The 17,500-nt window shown below is 63.6% G+C and overlaps 1 protein-coding gene across 1 annotated transcript in view; it reads right to left on the bottom strand.

Moving 5' to 3' along the window:
• Positions 1 to 17,500, bottom strand: part of arhgap9 (Rho GTPase activating protein 9) — a 138,528-nt gene that overhangs the window by 14,334 nt on the left and 106,694 nt on the right. The window contains exons 15-17 of the mRNA XM_041180519.1: positions 16,494 to 16,571; positions 13,224 to 13,277; positions 739 to 873 (exon numbers count right to left, since the gene is read on the bottom strand). Coding sequence (XP_041036453.1) covers positions 739 to 873; positions 13,224 to 13,277; positions 16,494 to 16,571 — 267 coding nt within the window. The remainder of the gene's footprint in view (positions 1 to 738; positions 874 to 13,223; positions 13,278 to 16,493; positions 16,572 to 17,500) is intronic.

Genomic DNA, 17,500 nt, shown 5'->3' with positions numbered 1-17,500 from the left:
GACAGTGCAGCGCTCCCTCAGCACTGACCCTCCCACAGTGCGGCTCTCCCTCAGCACTGACCCTCCGACAGTGCGGCTCTCCCTCAGCACTGACCCTCCGACAGCGTGGCACTCCCTGAGCACCCACCCTCCGACAGCGTGGCTCTCCCTCAGCGCTGACCCTCCGACAGTGCGGCTCTCCCTCAGCGCTAACCCTCCGACAGTGCGGCACTCCCTCAGTGCTGACCCTCCGACAGTGCGGCTCTCCCTCAGCACTGACCCTCCGACAGTGCGGCTCTCCCTCAGCACTGACCCTCCGACAGTGCGGCTCTCCCTCAGCACTGACTCTCCGACAGCGCGGCTCTCCCTCAGCACTGACCCTCCCACAGTGTGGCTCTCCCTCAGCACTGACCCTCCCACAGTGCGGCACTCCCTCAGCGCTGACCCTCCGACAGTGCGGCGCTCCCTCAGCGCTGACCCTCTGACAGTGCGGCACTCCCTCAGCGCTGACCCTCCGACAGTGCGGCACTCCCTCAGCGCTGACCCTCCGACAGTGCGGCACTCCCTCAGCGCTGACCCTCTGACAGTGCGGCACTCCCTCAGCGCTGACCCTCCGACAGTGCGGCTCTCCCTCAGCGCTGACCCTCCGACAGCGCGGCTCTCCCTCAGCACTGACCCTCTGACAGTGCGGCACTCCCTCAGCGTTGCGCCTCAGCTCCCGGCGGGTTCAGACAGAGTACGAGCTCGCGCTTCACTTACTGACGGCCGACACGAAGCCTTCGAAAGTGTCGTAGGGGAAGAGAGGCTCGGGCAGCTCGCGGAAGAACATCTTCAACGCCCCAGTGATGACGTGGACATCTTCCCACTCGGGATCGTCCATGTTCAGCTTCTCTTCTGCAGGGAGGGGACACACACACACACACACACACACACACACAGGGAAACAGGCGTGTGAAGGCCAGTCAAGGAGTGACCGAGCGAGCGCCCTTCGGCGGACAAAGCCCTTAAAACCGCGGAGTGGTCAACCAACTCCCCCCCCATCACCTCCACGCCACTGGGCAGCTGCCCACCTTCACATCAGGTCAGAAGTGACCGGCAGGGCCGCTTACCGATGGGGGTTTGGAAGTTCAGTCCCTTCCTGTTCTCCAGACGCCTTTGACCGATTGGACAGTGCCTGTCTGGTCATTTTGCCAGGGGCTTTCACCACCTCAGCCCATCACAGCCCAACCAGGGCTTTTCTTTCTCAGTGTTGGAGCGTCGGACACATGGCAGCCAATGTCCACACAGCACTGACCCTCCGACAGTGCGGCACTCCCTCAGCGCTGACCCTCCGACAGTGCAGCACTCCCTCAGCGCTGACACTCCGACAGTGCGGCACTCCCTCAGCGCTGACCCTCCGACAGTGCGGCACTCCCTCAGCGCTGACCTTCCGACAGTGCAGCACTCCCTCAGCGCTGACACTCCGACAGTGCGGCGCTCCCTCAGCGCTGACCCTCCGACAGTGCGGCTCTCCCTCAGCACTGACCCTCCGACAGTGCGGCGCTCCCTCAGCGCTGACCCTCCGACAGTGCGGCACTCCCTCAGCACTGACCCTCCGACAGCGCGGCACTCCCTCAGCGCTGACCCTCCGACAGTGCGGCTCTCCCTCAGCGCTGACCCTCCGACAGTGCGGCACTCCCTCGGCGCTGACCCTCCGACAGTGCGGCTCTCCCTCAGCGCTGACCCTCCGACACTGCGGCGTTCCCTCAGCGCTGACCCTCCGACAGTGCGGCTCTCCCTCAGCGCTGACCCTCCGACAGTGCGGCTCTCCCTCAGCGCTGACCCTCCGACAGTGCGGCACTCCCTCAGCGCTGACCCTCCGACAGTGCGGCGCTCCCTCAGCACTGACCCTCCGACAGTGCGGCGCTCTCTCAGCGCTGACCCTCCGACAGTGTGGCACTCCCTCAGCACTGACCCTCCGACAGTGCGGCTCTCCCTCAGCACTGACCCTCCGACAATGCGGCCCTCCCTCAGCACTGACTCTCCGACAGTGCGGCTCTCCCTCAGCACTGACCCTCTGACAGTGCGGCGCTCCCTCAGCGCTGACCCTCCCACAGCGCAGCACTCCCTCAGCGCTGACCCTCTGACAGTGCGGCTCTCCCTCAGCGCTGACCCTCCCACAGCGCGGCACTCCCTCAGCGCTGACCCTCTGACAGTGCGGCGCTCCCTCAGCGCTGACCCTCCCACAGCGCGGCACTCCCTCAGCGCTGACCCTCCGACAGTGCGGCGCTCCCTCAGCACTGACCCCTCTGACAGTGCGGCTCTCCCTCAGCACTGACCCTCCCTCAGCGCTGACCCTCCCTCAGCACTGACCCTCCCTCAGCACTGACCCTCCGACAGTGCGGCTCTCCCTCAGCGCTGACCCTCCCTCAGCACTGACCCTCCGACAGTGCGGCTCTCCCTCAGCGCTGACCCTCCCTCAGCACTGACCCTCCGACAGTGCGGCTCTCCCTCAGCGCTGACCCTCCCTCAGCACTGACCCTCAGACAGTGCGGCTCTCCCTCAGCGCTGACCCTCCCTCAGCACTGACCCTCAGACAGTGCGGCTCTCCCTCAGCGCTGACCCTCCCTCAGCACTGACCCTCCGACAGTGCGGCTCTCCCTCAGCGCTGACCCTCCCTCAGCACTGACCCTCCGACAGTGCGGCTCTCCCTCAGCGTTGACCCTCCCTCAGCACTGACCCTCCCTCAGCACTGACCCTCCCTCAGCACTGACCCTCCGACAGTGCGGCTTTCCCTCAGTACTGACCCTCCCTCAGCACTGATCCTCCCTCAGTACTGACCCTCCCTCAGTACTGACCCTCAGACAGTGCGGCTGTCCCTCAGCGCTGACCCTCCCTCAGCACTGACCCTCAGACAGTGCGGCTCTCCCTCAGCGCTGACCCTCCCTCAGCACTGACCCTCCGACAGGGCGGCTCTCCCGCAGCGCTGACCCTCCCTCAGCACTGACCCTCCGACAGTGCGGCTCTCCATCAGCTCTGACCCTCCCTCAGCACTGACCCTCCCTCAGCACTGACCCTCCCTCAGCACTGACCCTCCGACAGTGCGGCTCTCCCTCAGTACTGACCCTCCCTCAGCACTGACCCTCCCTCAGCACTGACCCTCCCTCAGCACTGACCCTCCGACTCTGCGGCTCTCCCTCAGCGCTGACCCTCCCTCAGCACTGAACCTCCGACAGTGCGGCGCTCCCTCAGCACTGACCCTCCGAAAGTGCCGCGCTCCCTCAGCACTGACCCTCCGACAGTGCGGCTCTCCCTCAGCACTGACCCTCCGACAGTGCCGCGCTCCCTCAGCACTGACCCTCCGACAGTGCGGCGCTCCCTCAGCACTGACCCTCCGACAGTGCGGCTCTCCCTCAGCACTGACCCTCCGACAGTGCGGCTCTCCCTCAGTACTGACCCTCCGACAGTGCGGCGCTCCCTCAGCACTGACCCTCCGACAGTGCGGCGCTCCCTCAGCGCTGATCCTCCCACAGTGCAGCACTCCCTCAGCGCTGACACTCCGACAGTGCGGCGCTCCCTCAGCGCTGACCCTCCGACAGTGCGGCACTCCCTCAGCGCTGACCCTCCGACAGTGCAGCACTCCCTCAGCGCTGACACTCCGACAGTGCGGCGCTCCCTCAGCGCTGACCCTCCGACAGTGCGGCACTCCCTCAGCGCTGACCTTCCGACAGTGCAGCACTCCCTCAGCGCTGACACTCCGACAGTGCGGCGCTCCCTCAGCGCTGACCCTCCGACAGTGCGGCTCTCCCTCAGCACTGACCCTCCGACAGTGCGGCGCTCCCTCAGCGCTGACCCTCCGACAGTGCGGCACTCCCTCAGCACTGACCCTCCGACAGCGCGGCACTCCCTCAGCGCTGACCCTCCGACAGTGCGGCTCTCCCTCAGCGCTGACCCTCCGACAGTGCGGCACTCCTTCGGCGCTGACCCTCCGACAGTGCAGCTCTCCCTCAGCGCTGACCCTCCGACACTGCGGCGTTCCCTCAGCGCTGACCCTCCGACAGTGCGGCTCTCCCTCAGCGCTGACCCTCCGACAGTGCGGCTCTCCCTCAGCGCTGACCCTCCGACAGTGCGGCACTCCCTCAGCGCTGACCCTCCGACAGTGCGGCGCTCCCTCAGCACTGACCCTCCGACAGTGCGGCGCTCTCTCAGCGCTGACCCTCCGACAGTGTGGCACTCCCTCAGCACTGACCCTCCGACAGTGCGGCGCTCCCTCAGCACTGACCCTCCGACAATGAGGCCCTCCCTCAGCACTGACTCTCCGACAGTGCGGCTCTCCCTCAGCACTGACCCTCTGACAGTGCGGCGCTCCCTCAGCGCTGACCCTCCCACAGCGTGGCACTCCCTCAGCGCTGACCCTCTGACAGTGCGGCTCTCCCTCAGCGCTGACCCTCCGACAGTGCGGCACTCCTTCGGCGCTGACCCTCCGACAGTGCAGCTCTCCCTCAGCGCTGACCCTCCGACACTGCGGCGTTCCCTCAGCGCTGACCCTCCGACAGTGCGGCTCTCCCTCAGCGCTGACCCTCCGACAGTGCGGCTCTCCCTCAGCGCTGACCCTCCGACAGTGCGGCGCTCCCTCAGCGCTGACCCTCCGACAGTGCGGCGCTCCCTCAGCACTGACCCTCCGACAGTGCGGCGCTCTCTCAGCGCTGACCCTCCGACAGTGTGGCACTCCCTCAGCACTGACCCTCCGACAGTGCGGCGCTCCCTCAGCACTGACCCTCCGACAATGAGGCCCTCCCTCAGCACTGACTCTCCGACAGTGCGGCTCTCCCTCAGCACTGACCCTCTGACAGTGCGGCGCTCCCTCAGCGCTGACCCTCCCACAGCGTGGCACTCCCTCAGCGCTGACCCTCTGACAGTGCGGCTCTCCCTCAGCGCTGACCCTCCCCCAGCGCGGCACTCCCTCAGCGCTGACCCTCTGACAGTGCGGCGCTCCCTCAGCGCTGACCCTCCCACAGCGCGGCACTCCCTCAGCGCTGACCCTCCGACAGTGCGGCGCTCCCTCAGCACTGACCCTCTGACAGTGCGGCTCTCCCTCAGCACTGACCCTCCCTCAGCGCTGACCCTCCCTCAGCACTGACCCTCCCTCAGCACTGACCCTCCGACAGTGCGGCTCTCCCTCAGCGCTGACCCTCCCTCAGCACTGACCCTCCGACAGTGCGGCTCTCCCTCAGCGCTGACCCTCCCTCAGCACTGACCCTCCGAGAGTGCGGCTCTCCCTCAGCGCTGACCCTCCCTCAGCACTGACCCTCAGACAGTGCGGCTTTCCCTCAGCGCTGACCCTCCCTCAGCACTGACCCTCAGACAGTGCGGCTCTCCCTCAGCGCTGACCCTCCCTCAGCACTGACCCTCCGACAGTGCGGCTCTCCCTCAGCGCTGACCCTCCCTCAGCACTGACCCTCCGACAGTGCGGCTCTCCCTCAGCGTTGACCCTCCCTCAGCACTGACCCTCCCTCAGCACTGACCCTCCCTCAGCACTGACCCTCCGACAGTGCGGCTTTCCCTCAGTACTGACCCTCCCTCAGCACTGACCCTCCCTCAGTACTGACCCTCCCTCAGTACTGACCCTCAGACAGTGCGGCTGTCCCTCAGCGCTGACCCTCCCTCAGCACTGACCCTCAGACAGTGCGGCTCTCCCTCAGCGCTGACCCTCCCTCAGCACTGACCCTCCGACAGGGCGGCTCTCCCGCAGCGCTGACCCTCCCTCAGCACTGACCCTCCGACAGTGCGGCTCTCCCTCAGCTCTGACCCTCCCTCAGCACTGACCCTCCCTCAGCACTGACCCTCCGACAGTGCGGCTCTCCCTCAGTACTGACCCTCCCTCAGCACTGACCCTCCCTCAGCACTGACCCTCCCTCAGCACTGACCCTCCGACTCTGCGGCTCTCCCTCAGCGCTGACCCTCCCTCAGCACTGAACCTCCGACAGTGCAGTGCTCCCTCAGCAATGACCCTCCGACAGTGCGGCCTTCCTCAGCGCTGACCCTCCGACAGTGCGGCTCTCCCTCAGCACTGACCCTCCGACAGTGCGGCGCTCCCTCAGCACTGACCCTCCGACAGTGCGGCGCTCCCTCAGCACTGACCCTCCGACAGTGCGGCTCTCCCTCAGCACTGACCCTCTGACAGTGCGGCGCTCCCTCAGTACTGACCCTCCGACAGTGCGGCGCTCCCTCAGCGCTGACCCTCCGACAGTGCGGCGCTCCCTCAGCGCTGACCCTCCGACAGTGCAGCACTCCCTCAGCGCTGACCCTCTGACAGTGCGGCGCTCCCTCAGCGCTGACCCTCCGACAGTGCGGCACTCCCTCAGCGCTGACCCTCCGACAGTGCGGCACTCCCTCAGCGCTGACCCTCCGACAGTGCGGCGCTCCCTCAGCGCTGACCCTCCGACAGTGCGGCACTCCCTCAGCGCTGACCTTCCGACAGTGCAGCACTCCCTCAGCGCTGACACTCCGACAGTGCGGCGCTCCCTCAGCGCTGACCCTCCGAAAGTGCGGCTCTCCCTCAGCACTGACCCTCCGACAGTGCGGCGCTCCCTCAGCGCTGACCCTCCGACAGTGCGGCACTCCCTCAGCACTGACCCTCCGACAGCGCGGCACTCCCTCAGCGCTGACCCTCCGACAGTGCGGCTCTCCCTCAGCGCTGACCCTCCGACAGTGCGGCACTCCTTCGGCGCTGACCCTCCGACAGTGCAGCTCTCCCTCAGCGCTGACCCTCCGACACTGCGGCGTTCCCTCAGCGCTGACCCTCCGACAGTGCGGCTCTCCCTCAGCACTGACCCTCCGACAGTGCGGCTCTCCCTCAGTACTGACCCTCCGACAGTGCGGCGCTCCCTCAGCACTGACCCTCCGACAGTGCGGCGCTCCCTCAGCACTGACCCTCCGACAGTGCGGCGCTCCCTCAGCACTGACCCTCCGACAGTGCGGCGCTCCCTCAGCACTGACCCTCCCACAGTGCGGCACTCCCTCAGCACTGACCCTCCCACAGTGCGGCACTCCCTCAGCACTGACCCTCCCACAGTACGGCACTCCCTCAGCGCTGACCCTCCGACAGTGCGGCACTCCCTCAGCGCTGACCCACCGACAGTGCGGCGCTCACTCAGCGCTGACCCTCCGACAGTGCGGCACTCCCTCAGCACTGACCCTCCGACAGTGCGGCTCTCCCTCAGCACTGACCCTCCCACAGTGCGGCTCTCCCTCAGCACTGACCCTCCCACAGTGCGGCGCTCCCTCAGCACTGACCCTCTGACAGTGCGGCTCTCCCTCAGCACTGACCCTCCGACAGTGCGGCGCTCCCTCAGCACTGACCCTCCGACAGTGCGGCTCTCCCTCAGCACTGACCCTCCCACAGTGCGGCGCTCCCTCAGCACTGACCCTCCGACAGTGCGGCTCTCCCTCAGCACTGACCCTCTGACAGTGCGGCACTCCCTCAGCGCTGACCCTCCCTCAGCACTGACCCTCCGACAGTGCGGCTCTCCCTCAGCGCTGACCCTCCCTCAGCACTGACCCTCCGACAGTGCGGCTCTCCCTCAGCGCTGACCCTCCCTCAGCACTGACCCTCCCTCAGCACTGACCCTCCGACAGTGCGGCACTCCCTCAGCACTGACCCTCCGACAGTGCGGCTCTCCCTCAGCACTGACCCTCCCACAGTGCGGCTCTCCCTCAGCACTGACCCTCCCACAGTGCGGCGCTCCCTCAGCACTGACCCTCCGACAGTGCGGCTCTCCCTCAGCACTGACCCTCCGACAGTGCGGCGCTCCCTCAGCGCTGACTCTCCGACAGTGCGGCGCTCCCTCAGCGCTGACTCTCCGACAGTGCGGCGCTCTCTCAGCACTGACCCTCCGACAGTGCGGCTCTCCCTCAGCGCTGACCCTCCCACAGTGCGGCGCTCCCTCAGCACTGACCCTCCCACAGTGCGGCTCTCCCTCAGTACTGACCCTCCGACAGTGCGGCGCTCCCTCAGCACTGACCCTCCGACAGTGCGGCGCTCCCTCAGCACTGACCCTCCGACAGTGCGGCGCTCCCTCAGCACTGACCCTCCGACAGTGCGGCGCTCCCTCAGCACTGACCCTCCCACAGTGCGGCACTCCCTCAGCACTGACCCTCCCACAGTGCGGCACTCCCTCAGCACTGACCCTCCCACAGTACGGCACTCCCTCAGCGCTGACCCTCCGACAGTGCGGCACTCCCTCAGCGCTGACTCTCCGACAGTGCGGCGCTCTCTCAGCGCTGACCCTCCGACAGTGCGGCACTCCCTCAGCACTGACCCTCCGACAGTGCGGCTCTCCCTCAGCACTGACCCTCCCACAGTGCGGCTCTCCCTCAGCACTGACCCTCCCACAGTGCGGCGCTCCCTCAGCACTGACCCTCTGACAGTGCGGCTCTCCCTCAGCACTGACCCTCCGACAGTGCGGCGCTCCCTCAGCACTGACCCTCCGACAGTGCGGCTCTCCCTCAGCACTGACCCTCCCACAGTGCGGCGCTCCCTCAGCACTGACCCTCCGACAGTGCGGCTCTCCCTCAGCACTGACCCTCTGACAGTGCGGCACTCCCTCAGCACTGACCCTCCCTCAGCACTGACCCTCCGACAGTGCGGCTCTCCCTCAGCGCTGACCCTCCCTCAGCACTGACCCTCCGACAGTGCGGCTCTCCCTCAGCGCTGACCCTCCCTCAGCACTGACCCTCCCTCAGCACTGACCCTCCGACAGTGCGGCTCTCCCTCAGTACTGACCCTCCCTCAGCACTGACCCTCCCTCAGCACTGACCCTCCCTCAGCACTGACCCTCCCTCAGCACTGACCCTCCCTCAGCACTGACCCTCCGACTCTGCGGCTCTCCCTCAGCGCTGACCCTCCCTCAGCACTGACCTCCGACAGTGCGGCGCTCCCTCAGCACTGACCCTCCGACAGTGCGGCGCTCCCTCAGCACTGACCCTCCGACAGTGCGGCTCTCCCTCAGCACTGACCCTCCGACAGTGCGGCTCTCCCTCAGTACTGACCCTCCGACAGTGCGGCGCTCCCTCAGCACTGACCCTCCGACAGTGCGGCGCTCCCTCAGCGCTGACCCTCCCACAGTGCCGCACTCCCTCAGCACTGACCCTCCCACAGTGCGGCACTCCCTCAGCACTGACCCTCCCACAGTGCGGCACTCCCTCAGCACTGACCCTCCCACAGTACAGCACTCCCTCAGCACTGACCCTCCGACAGTGCGGCTCTCCCTCAGCGCTGACCCTCCCACAGTGCGGCGCTCCCTCAGCACTGACCCTCCGACAGTGCGGCACTCCCTCAGCGCTGACTCTCCGACAGTGCGGCGCTCTCTCAGCGCTGACCCTCCGACAGTGCGGCACTCCCTCAGCACTGACCCTCCGACAGTGCGGCTCTCCCTCAGCACTGACCCTCCCACAGTGCGGCTCTCCCTCAGCACTGACCCTCCCACAGTGCGGCGCTCCCTCAGCACTGACCCTCCGACAGTGCGGCTCTCCCTCAGCACTGACCCTCCGACAGTGCGGCGCTCCCTCAGCGCTGACTCTCCGACAGTGCGGCGCTCCCTCAGCGCTGACTCTCCGACAGTGCGGCGCTCTCTCAGCACTGACCCTCCGACAGTGCGGCTCTCCCTCAGCGCTGACCCTCCCACAGTGCGGCGCTCCCTCAGCACTGACCCTCTGACAGTGCGGCACTCCCTCAGCGCTGACTCTCCAACAGTGCAGCGCTCTCTCAGCGCTGACCCTCCGACAGTGCAGCACTCCCTCAGCACTGACCCTCCGACAGTGTGGCTCTCCCTCAGCACTGACCCTCCGACAGTGCGGCTCTCCCTCAGCACTGACCCTCCCACAGTGCGGCGCTCCCTCAGCACTGACCCTCCGACAGTGCGGCGCTCCCTTAGCGCTGACCCTCCGACAGTGCGGCGCTCCCTCAGCGCTGACTCTCCGACAGTGCGGCGCTCCCTCAGCGCTGACCCTCCCACAGTGCGGCTCTCCCTCAGCGCTGACCCTCCGACAGTGCGGCACACCCTCAGCACTGACCCACCCAAAGTGCGGCGCTCCCTCAGCGCTGACCCTCCCACAGTGCGGCTCTCCCTCAGCGCTGACCCTCCCACAGTGCGGCTCTCCCTCAGCGCTGACCCTCCCACAGTGCGGCTCTCCCTCAGCACTGACCCTCCGACAGTGCCGCACTCCCTCAGCACTGACCCTCCGACAGTGCGGCACTCCCTCAGCACTGACCCTCCGACAGTGCGGCTCTCCCTCAGCGCTGACCCTCCCACAATGCGGCTCTCCCTCAGCACTGACCCTCCCACAGTGCCGCACTCCCTCAGCACTGACCCTCCGACAGTGCGGCTCTCCCTCAGCGCTGACCCTCCCACAATGCGGCTCTCCCTCAGCACTGACCCTCCGACAGTGCGGCTCTCCCTCAGCACTGACCCTCCGACAATGCGGCTCTCCCTCAGCGTTGACCCTCCGACAGTGCGGCTCTCCCTCAGCGCTGACTCTCCGACAGTGCAGAGCTCCCTCAGCACTGACCCTCCGACAGTGCGGCTCTCCCTCAGCGCTGACCCTCCGACAGTGCGGCTCTCCCTCAGCTCTGACCCTCCGACAGTGCGGCTCTCCCTCAGCGCTGACCCTCCGACAGTGCGGCTCTCCCTCAGCGCTGACCCTCCCACAGTGCAGCGCTCCCTCAGCACTGACCCTCCGACAGAGCGGCTCTCCCTCAGCACTGACCCTCCAACAGTGCGGCACTCCCTCAGCGCTGACCCTCCGACAGTGCGACGCTCCCTCAGCACTGACCCTCCGACAGTGCGGCACTCCCTCAGCACTGACCCTCTGACTAATCCCTTCATCTCCAAAGATAGCTAGAAACGGACCAAACCACTGCTCGGAGTGAGTGCTCCAGCACTCCCTTCTCAAGCTCAGCAGAATGACCCCACAAAACTACACAGACGGACATAAGAGGACATCAGACAGCGGAATTCTTGATCGACACGTAGGCGAGGGGTACGAGTAGAGACATGGCACAGACACCGAGCAGCACGTGGGAGGTGCGCAAGCAAGCGCTGACCCTCTGACTTTTCCAATCTTTCCCCCATCCTGCAGTCTCCCGCCCTTACCTTCGTTCCCCTCCTGCACCCCACCCCAGCTGCCACCGTCCCTTCCATGGTCAGTCCGGAGCAAACAATACAGCCCCATCCGCTCCCCAGCCAGACGATGCACTCGAACAGACACAATGACACAGTCACACATTACCGACCAGGGACAGGCCAGGAGTGCGCCTCCCACAACACTCGAGAAGCTCGACCACCATCCAGGACAAAGCAGCCCCCCGCTCGATGGGGCACCCCATCCACAAACATTCACTCCCTCCACCACCACCACCGACGCACAGGGGCAGCAGTGTGTGTACCATCTACAAGATGCACTGCAGCAACTCGCCAAGGCTCCTTCGACAGCACCGCCCAAACCCACCACCTCTACCATCTAGAAGGACGAGGGCAGGAGACACAGGGGGAACACCACCAGCTGCAAGTTCCCCTCCCAGCCACTCACCATCCCGACTTGGGAATATATTGGCCGTTCCTTCACTGTCACTTGGTCAGAATCCTGGAACTCCCTCCCTAACAGCGCCGTGGGTGTACCTACACCACACGGGACAAAATCCTGGAACTCCCTCCCTAACAGCGCCGTGGGTGTACCTACACCACACGGACAAAATCCTGGAACTCCCTCCCTAACAGCGCTGTGGGTGTACCTACACCTTCTCAAGGGGCAGTTAGGGATGGGCAATAAACGCTGTGCAGCGAAACCCACATCCTGTGAACTATTAAGTGAAAGAGCACACACAAGCAGTCACACGCATACGTTAACCTGTATGGCTGACCAGTTAGTGATTGAAGACAGGAACCACAGCTGCTCACTCTTGCCACCACACAAACCCAGGGGGCAGACTGGGAAATGGCCCAGAGACCTCAGCACCTGCACCCCTAACCCCTCACAGGATTGGGTCCCTTTTTGTCAACCTGAAAGCGAGGGTGGGGGGAGGGGGGGTGGGGGGGAACGCAGAGACATGTCCAAAAAGGCACAGACAGACGTGCGCACACACAGGCATGCGTGCAAGCACACACACATAGGCGCCAGCATGCAGACGTGCGCACACATACACGCGAGCACGCACAAACATGAGAGCACGCACAGACACATACAGGCACGCGCACACACGTGAGCATACACAGACATGCGAGCACGCATACACGCGGGCACGCGCACACAAACGTGGGCACGCACACACACACGAGCATGCAAACACACGGGTAAACACACGTGCAGGTATGCACACCCACGCGGGCACACACACGCGGGCACGCACACACACATGCGGGCAAGCACACACACACACACACACACGAGCGTGCACACACACACAGGCACGCACACACACACACATACGCACGAGCGCACGCACACACAGGCACGCACACACACACACACGAGCACACACACACACGCAGGCATGCACACACACATACGGGCACGCACACACACGTGGGCATGCACACACGGGCACACACACACGGGCACGCACACACACACACGGGCATGCACACACACATGGGCATGCACACACACATGGGCATGAACACACTCGGGCACGCACACACACGCGGGCACGCACACACACGCAGACATGCACACACACGCAGACACGCACACACACGCAGGCACACACGCGCACACACACACGTGGGCACGCGCACACACACGTGGGCACGCACACACACACGTGGGCACGCACACACACACGTGGGCACGCACACACACACGTGGGCACGCACACACACACGTGGGCACGCACATACGCGGACACGTGCACACACGCGGACACGTGCACACACGCGGACACGTGCACACACGCGGACACGTGCACACACGCGGACACGTGCACACACGCACACGTGGGCACGCATGCACACACACCGGCACACACACACACACACACGTGGGCACACACACACACACCGGCACACACACACACCGGCACACACACACACCGGCACACACACACACACACGTGGGCACACACACACACACACACACACGTGGGCACGCACACACACACGGGCATGCACTGACTTTGCCAAGCCGGGCTCGGCTGTGGGGTTGGGGAAGCTGCTCGCTGGACAAGACAGGGCTGCAGGGAGCGTGCGAGGGGACTGCTTTCTCTCTACCTTGGCACAGTTCTTCTGGAAACAAATAGCGGCCATCAGTGGTCACTGCCCTCTCTGTAAAAGTAATGTTGAACGGAAACTACTCAGTCAGCTCTTTCACAGGAGGAGCAATGAGAAGTTACAGATAATCAGTGAAAGCCCCCACAGCCCTGGAGGAGGCCATTCAGCCCATCGTGCCTGCGCCGGCTCTTTGAAAGATCGATCCAGTCAGTCTCCATTCTACCCCTGGCTCTTCCCTCCACCCCAACACCCCCACATTCCTGCAATTTTTCCCCTTCCAGTATTTATCCAATTCCACCCCCCTCCCTTGTGAAAGTTCCTATTGAATCTGCTTCCACCGCCCTTTCAGGCAGCGCCTTCCAGATCACAACAACTCGCTGTGTTTATAAAAAATAATTCTCCTCATCTCCCCCCCCCCACCACACCCCCCACCCTCTGGTTCTGTTACCGATTCTCTTCAATCTGTGTCCCCCTCTGGTTACCGACCCTCCCACCACTGGAAACAGTCTCTCCCTCTCTACTCTACCCCAAAACCCCCTCCCTTCGTGATTTTGAATGCCTCGATTCAATCTCCCCCCCCACCTCCTCCCTTAACCTTCTCTGCTCTAAGGAGAACAATCCCAGCTTCTCCAGTCCCTCCACGTGAACTGAAGTCCCCTCATCCTCCCACCCCAAGGGTCCCGTTCTGGTCAATCTCCCTCCGCACCCTCTCCGATGACCCTCGACATCCTCCCTGGAGTGCGGGGCCTGGGATTGGGGACACGAGGTACTCCAGCTGGGGGCCTTTAACCAGTGCATTCCGGAATGTTTCGCGTGACATCTTTGCTTATGCACCCTCTGCGACTGTGATCCTAAAAAGGTCTGGATCCCTCCTGGTGTCCCTGCCATTGTGGGGAAAGAGAGCGGCCGGCACGTTTTGGTTCCATGGACGGTCAAGGGGTGATCTGATCGAGGTGGGGGGTGGGGGTGGGGTTCGAGAGGGTTAAAAGGGGGGTAGGGCAGGGGAGAGGGAAAGGGTCCAGAATGAGAGGGGAGGGGGGGGGGTTTGGTGTGCGGGAGCTTAAAATGGGAGCCAGGGCCGTTCAAGGGGGAACGTGGGGAAGCGCTCCCTCAACGCGGAGGGGAGTGAGAATCCGGAACCCTTCCCCTTTGGGTCAGGTGCAGTAAAGATACCGTGGGCAGGTAAGTACATCAGGCAAGATCGGCCTAACTGGCAGAACCAGATCGAGGGGCTGAATGGCCTCCTCCTGTTCCTGTGTAACAGGCTCGTGGAGGGGGGCTGAATGGCCTCCTCCTGTTCCTGTGTAACAGGCTCGAGGAGGAGGAGGGGCTGAATGGCCTCCTCCTGTTCCTGTGTAACAGACTTGAGAGGGGCTGAATGGCCTCCTGTTCCTGTGTAACAGCCTCGAGTAGAGGGGCTGAATGGCCTCCTCCTGTTCCTGTGTAACAGGCTCGAGGAGAGGGGCTGAATGGCCTCCTCCTGTTCCTGTGTAAAAGGCTCGAGGAGAAGGAGGGGCTGAATGGCCTCCTCCTGATCGTGTGTAACAGGCTCGGGGAGAGGGGCTGAATGGCCTCCTCCTGTTCCTGTGTAACAGGCTCGGGGAGAGGGGCTGAATGGCCTCCTCCTGTTCCTGTGTAACAGGCTTGGGGAGAGGGGCCTCCTCCTGTTCCTGTGTAACAGGCTGGAGGAGGGAGGAGGGGCTGAATGGCCTCCTCCTGTTCCTGTGTAACAGGCTCGGGGAGAGGGGCTGAATGGCCTGTTCCTGTTCCTGTGTAACAGGCTCGAGGAGAGGGGCTGAATGGCCTCCTCCTGTTCCTGTGTAACAGGCTCGGGGAGAGGGGCTGAATGGCCTCCTCCTGTTCCTGTGTAACAGGCTTGGGGAGAGGGGCCTCCTCCTGTTCCTGTGTAACAGGCTGGAGGAGGGAGGAGGGGCTGAATGGCCTGTTCCTGTTCCTGTGTAACAGGCTCGAGGAGGAGGAGAGGGGCTGAATGGCCTCCTCCTGTTCCTGTGTAACAGGCTCGAGGAGGAGGAGAGGGGCTGAATGGCCTCCTCCTGTTCCTGTGTAACAGGCTGGAGGAGGTGGTTGGGGGGGGGTGGGGGGCTGAATGAACCTATTTAATCCTGAACTCGGATCTGAGAAGTAGTACGGGGGAGCCACCCGATGGCCAGTGCAGGAATTGCAGTTCAGCTCTGAAACCCTCGACTTGGGGTCGCTTTGAGTCAGGCTCCCGGCCGGACAAGATGACCGGTCCAGTCGGTCGGTTCCTGGGCGGCTGGGGTGCGGGGGTCGCACTCAAACCCGGTGGGGTGGGGGTGGGGGGGGGGGGGGGGTGGTGGGTGGGGGGCGGACTTTACCTCCCGGGGAGACAAGGGACCACGGGAGGGGGTATCAGCGGCAGGTGGGTTGAGGTGGCTGGCAGGCAGGAATCGGAGGGGGTGGGGTGGGCCTTGTGGGGGGGGGAACGTTACAGGAATGTTATCCCACTTGCGGTTCCGGCCACCCTGACCTTTTAAACCCGGTATCACGGAATCCGGCAGCCCAGGAGGAGGCCATTCAGCCCATCGTCCCTGTGCCAGCTCTGAGACAGATCTATCCAATTAGTCCCCACTCTCCCTCCTGCTCTTTCCAACACCCCCCCCCCACCTCCCACCCCAATTTCCCTGCACGTTTATCCCCTTCCAGTATTTACCCAATTCCCCCCCCAACCCTCCTATTGAATCTGCTTCCACCGCTCTTTCAGGCAGCGCCTTCCAGATCACAACAACTCGCTGTGTTTATAAAAAATAATTCTCCTCGTCTCCCCCCCCAACACCCTCTGGTTCTGTTACCGATTCTCTTCAATCTGTGTCCCCTCTGGTTACCGACCCTCCCACCACTGGGAACAGTCTCTCCCTCTCTACTCTACCCCAAACCCACCTCCCCTTCGTGATTTTGAACGTCTCGATTCAATCTCCCCTCCACCCCCCTCCCTTAACCTTCTCTGCTCTAAGGAGAACAATCTCAGCTTCTCCAGTCCCTCCCCGTGAACTGAAGCCCCCTCATCACCCCCCCCACCTCGGTACCGTTCTGGTAAGTCTCCCTCCCCACCCTCTCCGAGACCCTCGACATCCTTCCTGGAGTGGGGGGCCCGGGATTGGGGACAGGGGGTACTCCAGCTGGGGGCCAAGCTAATGTTTTATAAAGATTAAGCATGCTAACTAAGGAAGGTGACCATCCTTGGCCCTCTCGGTGCTCCCAGTGCCTCCTGTTGAGGGTGTCGTCACTCACCGTGATCAACCACGAACCTCAGCTTCTGTATCACGGCCAGGTTCCCACTCACTCGGTAGATGCCATCTACATCCAAGCCTACAGCGAGAGGAGGGGGAAGACAGGCGTGTTAGTCCACATTGGGTGGAGAGGCAGAGAGAGAGAGAGAGGCAGAGAGAGAGAGAGAGAGAGAGAGGCAGAGAGAGAGAGAGAGAGGCAGAGAGAGAGAGAGAGGCAGAGAGAGAGAGGCAGAGAGAGAGAGAGAGGGGCAAAGAGAGGGAGGCAGAGAGAGAGAGAGAGAGAGGGAGGCAGAGAGAGAGAGAGAGGCAGAGAGAGAGAGCCATAGAGATAGAGAGGCAGAGAGAGAGAGAGAGGCAGAGGGAGAGAGGCAGAGAGAGGGAGAGAGAGAAGCAGAGAGGGAGAGAGAGAGGCAGAGAGAGAGAGGCAGAGAGAGAGAAGCAGAGAGAGAGAAGCAGAGAGAGAGAAGCAGAGAGAGAGGCAGAGAGACAGAGAGAGAGAAAGGCAGAGAGAGAGAGAGAGGCAGAGACACAGAGAGAGAGAGAGGCAGAGAGAGAGAGAGAGGCAGAGAGAGAGAGAGAGGCAGAGAGAGAGGCAGAGAGAGAGAGCCATAGAGAGAGAGAGGCAGAGAGAGGGAGAGAGAGAAGCAGAGAGGGAGAGAGAGAGGCAGAGAGAGAGAGGCAGAAAGAGAGGCAGAGAGACAGAGAGAGAGAGGCAGAGAGACAGAGAGAGAGAAAGGCAGAGAGAGAGAGAGGCAGAGACACAGAGAGAGAGAGAGGCAGAGAGAGAGAGAGAGAGAGAGGCAGAGAGGCAGAGAGAGAGAGAGAGGCAGAGAGAGAGAGAGGCAGAGAGAGAGGCAGAGAGAGAGGCAGAGAGACACAGAGAGAGAGAGGCAGAGAGAGAGAATTAGACAGAGAGAGAGAGAAACAGAGACAGAGAGACAGTGAGAGAGAAAATGAGAGAGAGAGAAACAGAGACAGTGAGAGAGACTGGGTGAGAGGGAGAGAGAG

The sequence above is a fragment of the Carcharodon carcharias genome, chromosome X (genome assembly GCF_017639515.1).
Source record: "Carcharodon carcharias isolate sCarCar2 chromosome X, sCarCar2.pri, whole genome shotgun sequence".
NCBI lineage: Eukaryota > Metazoa > Chordata > Chondrichthyes > Lamniformes > Lamnidae > Carcharodon > Carcharodon carcharias.
Note: the sequence above shows the minus strand (reverse complement) of the source record. Positions and strands in the feature narration are given on the sequence as shown.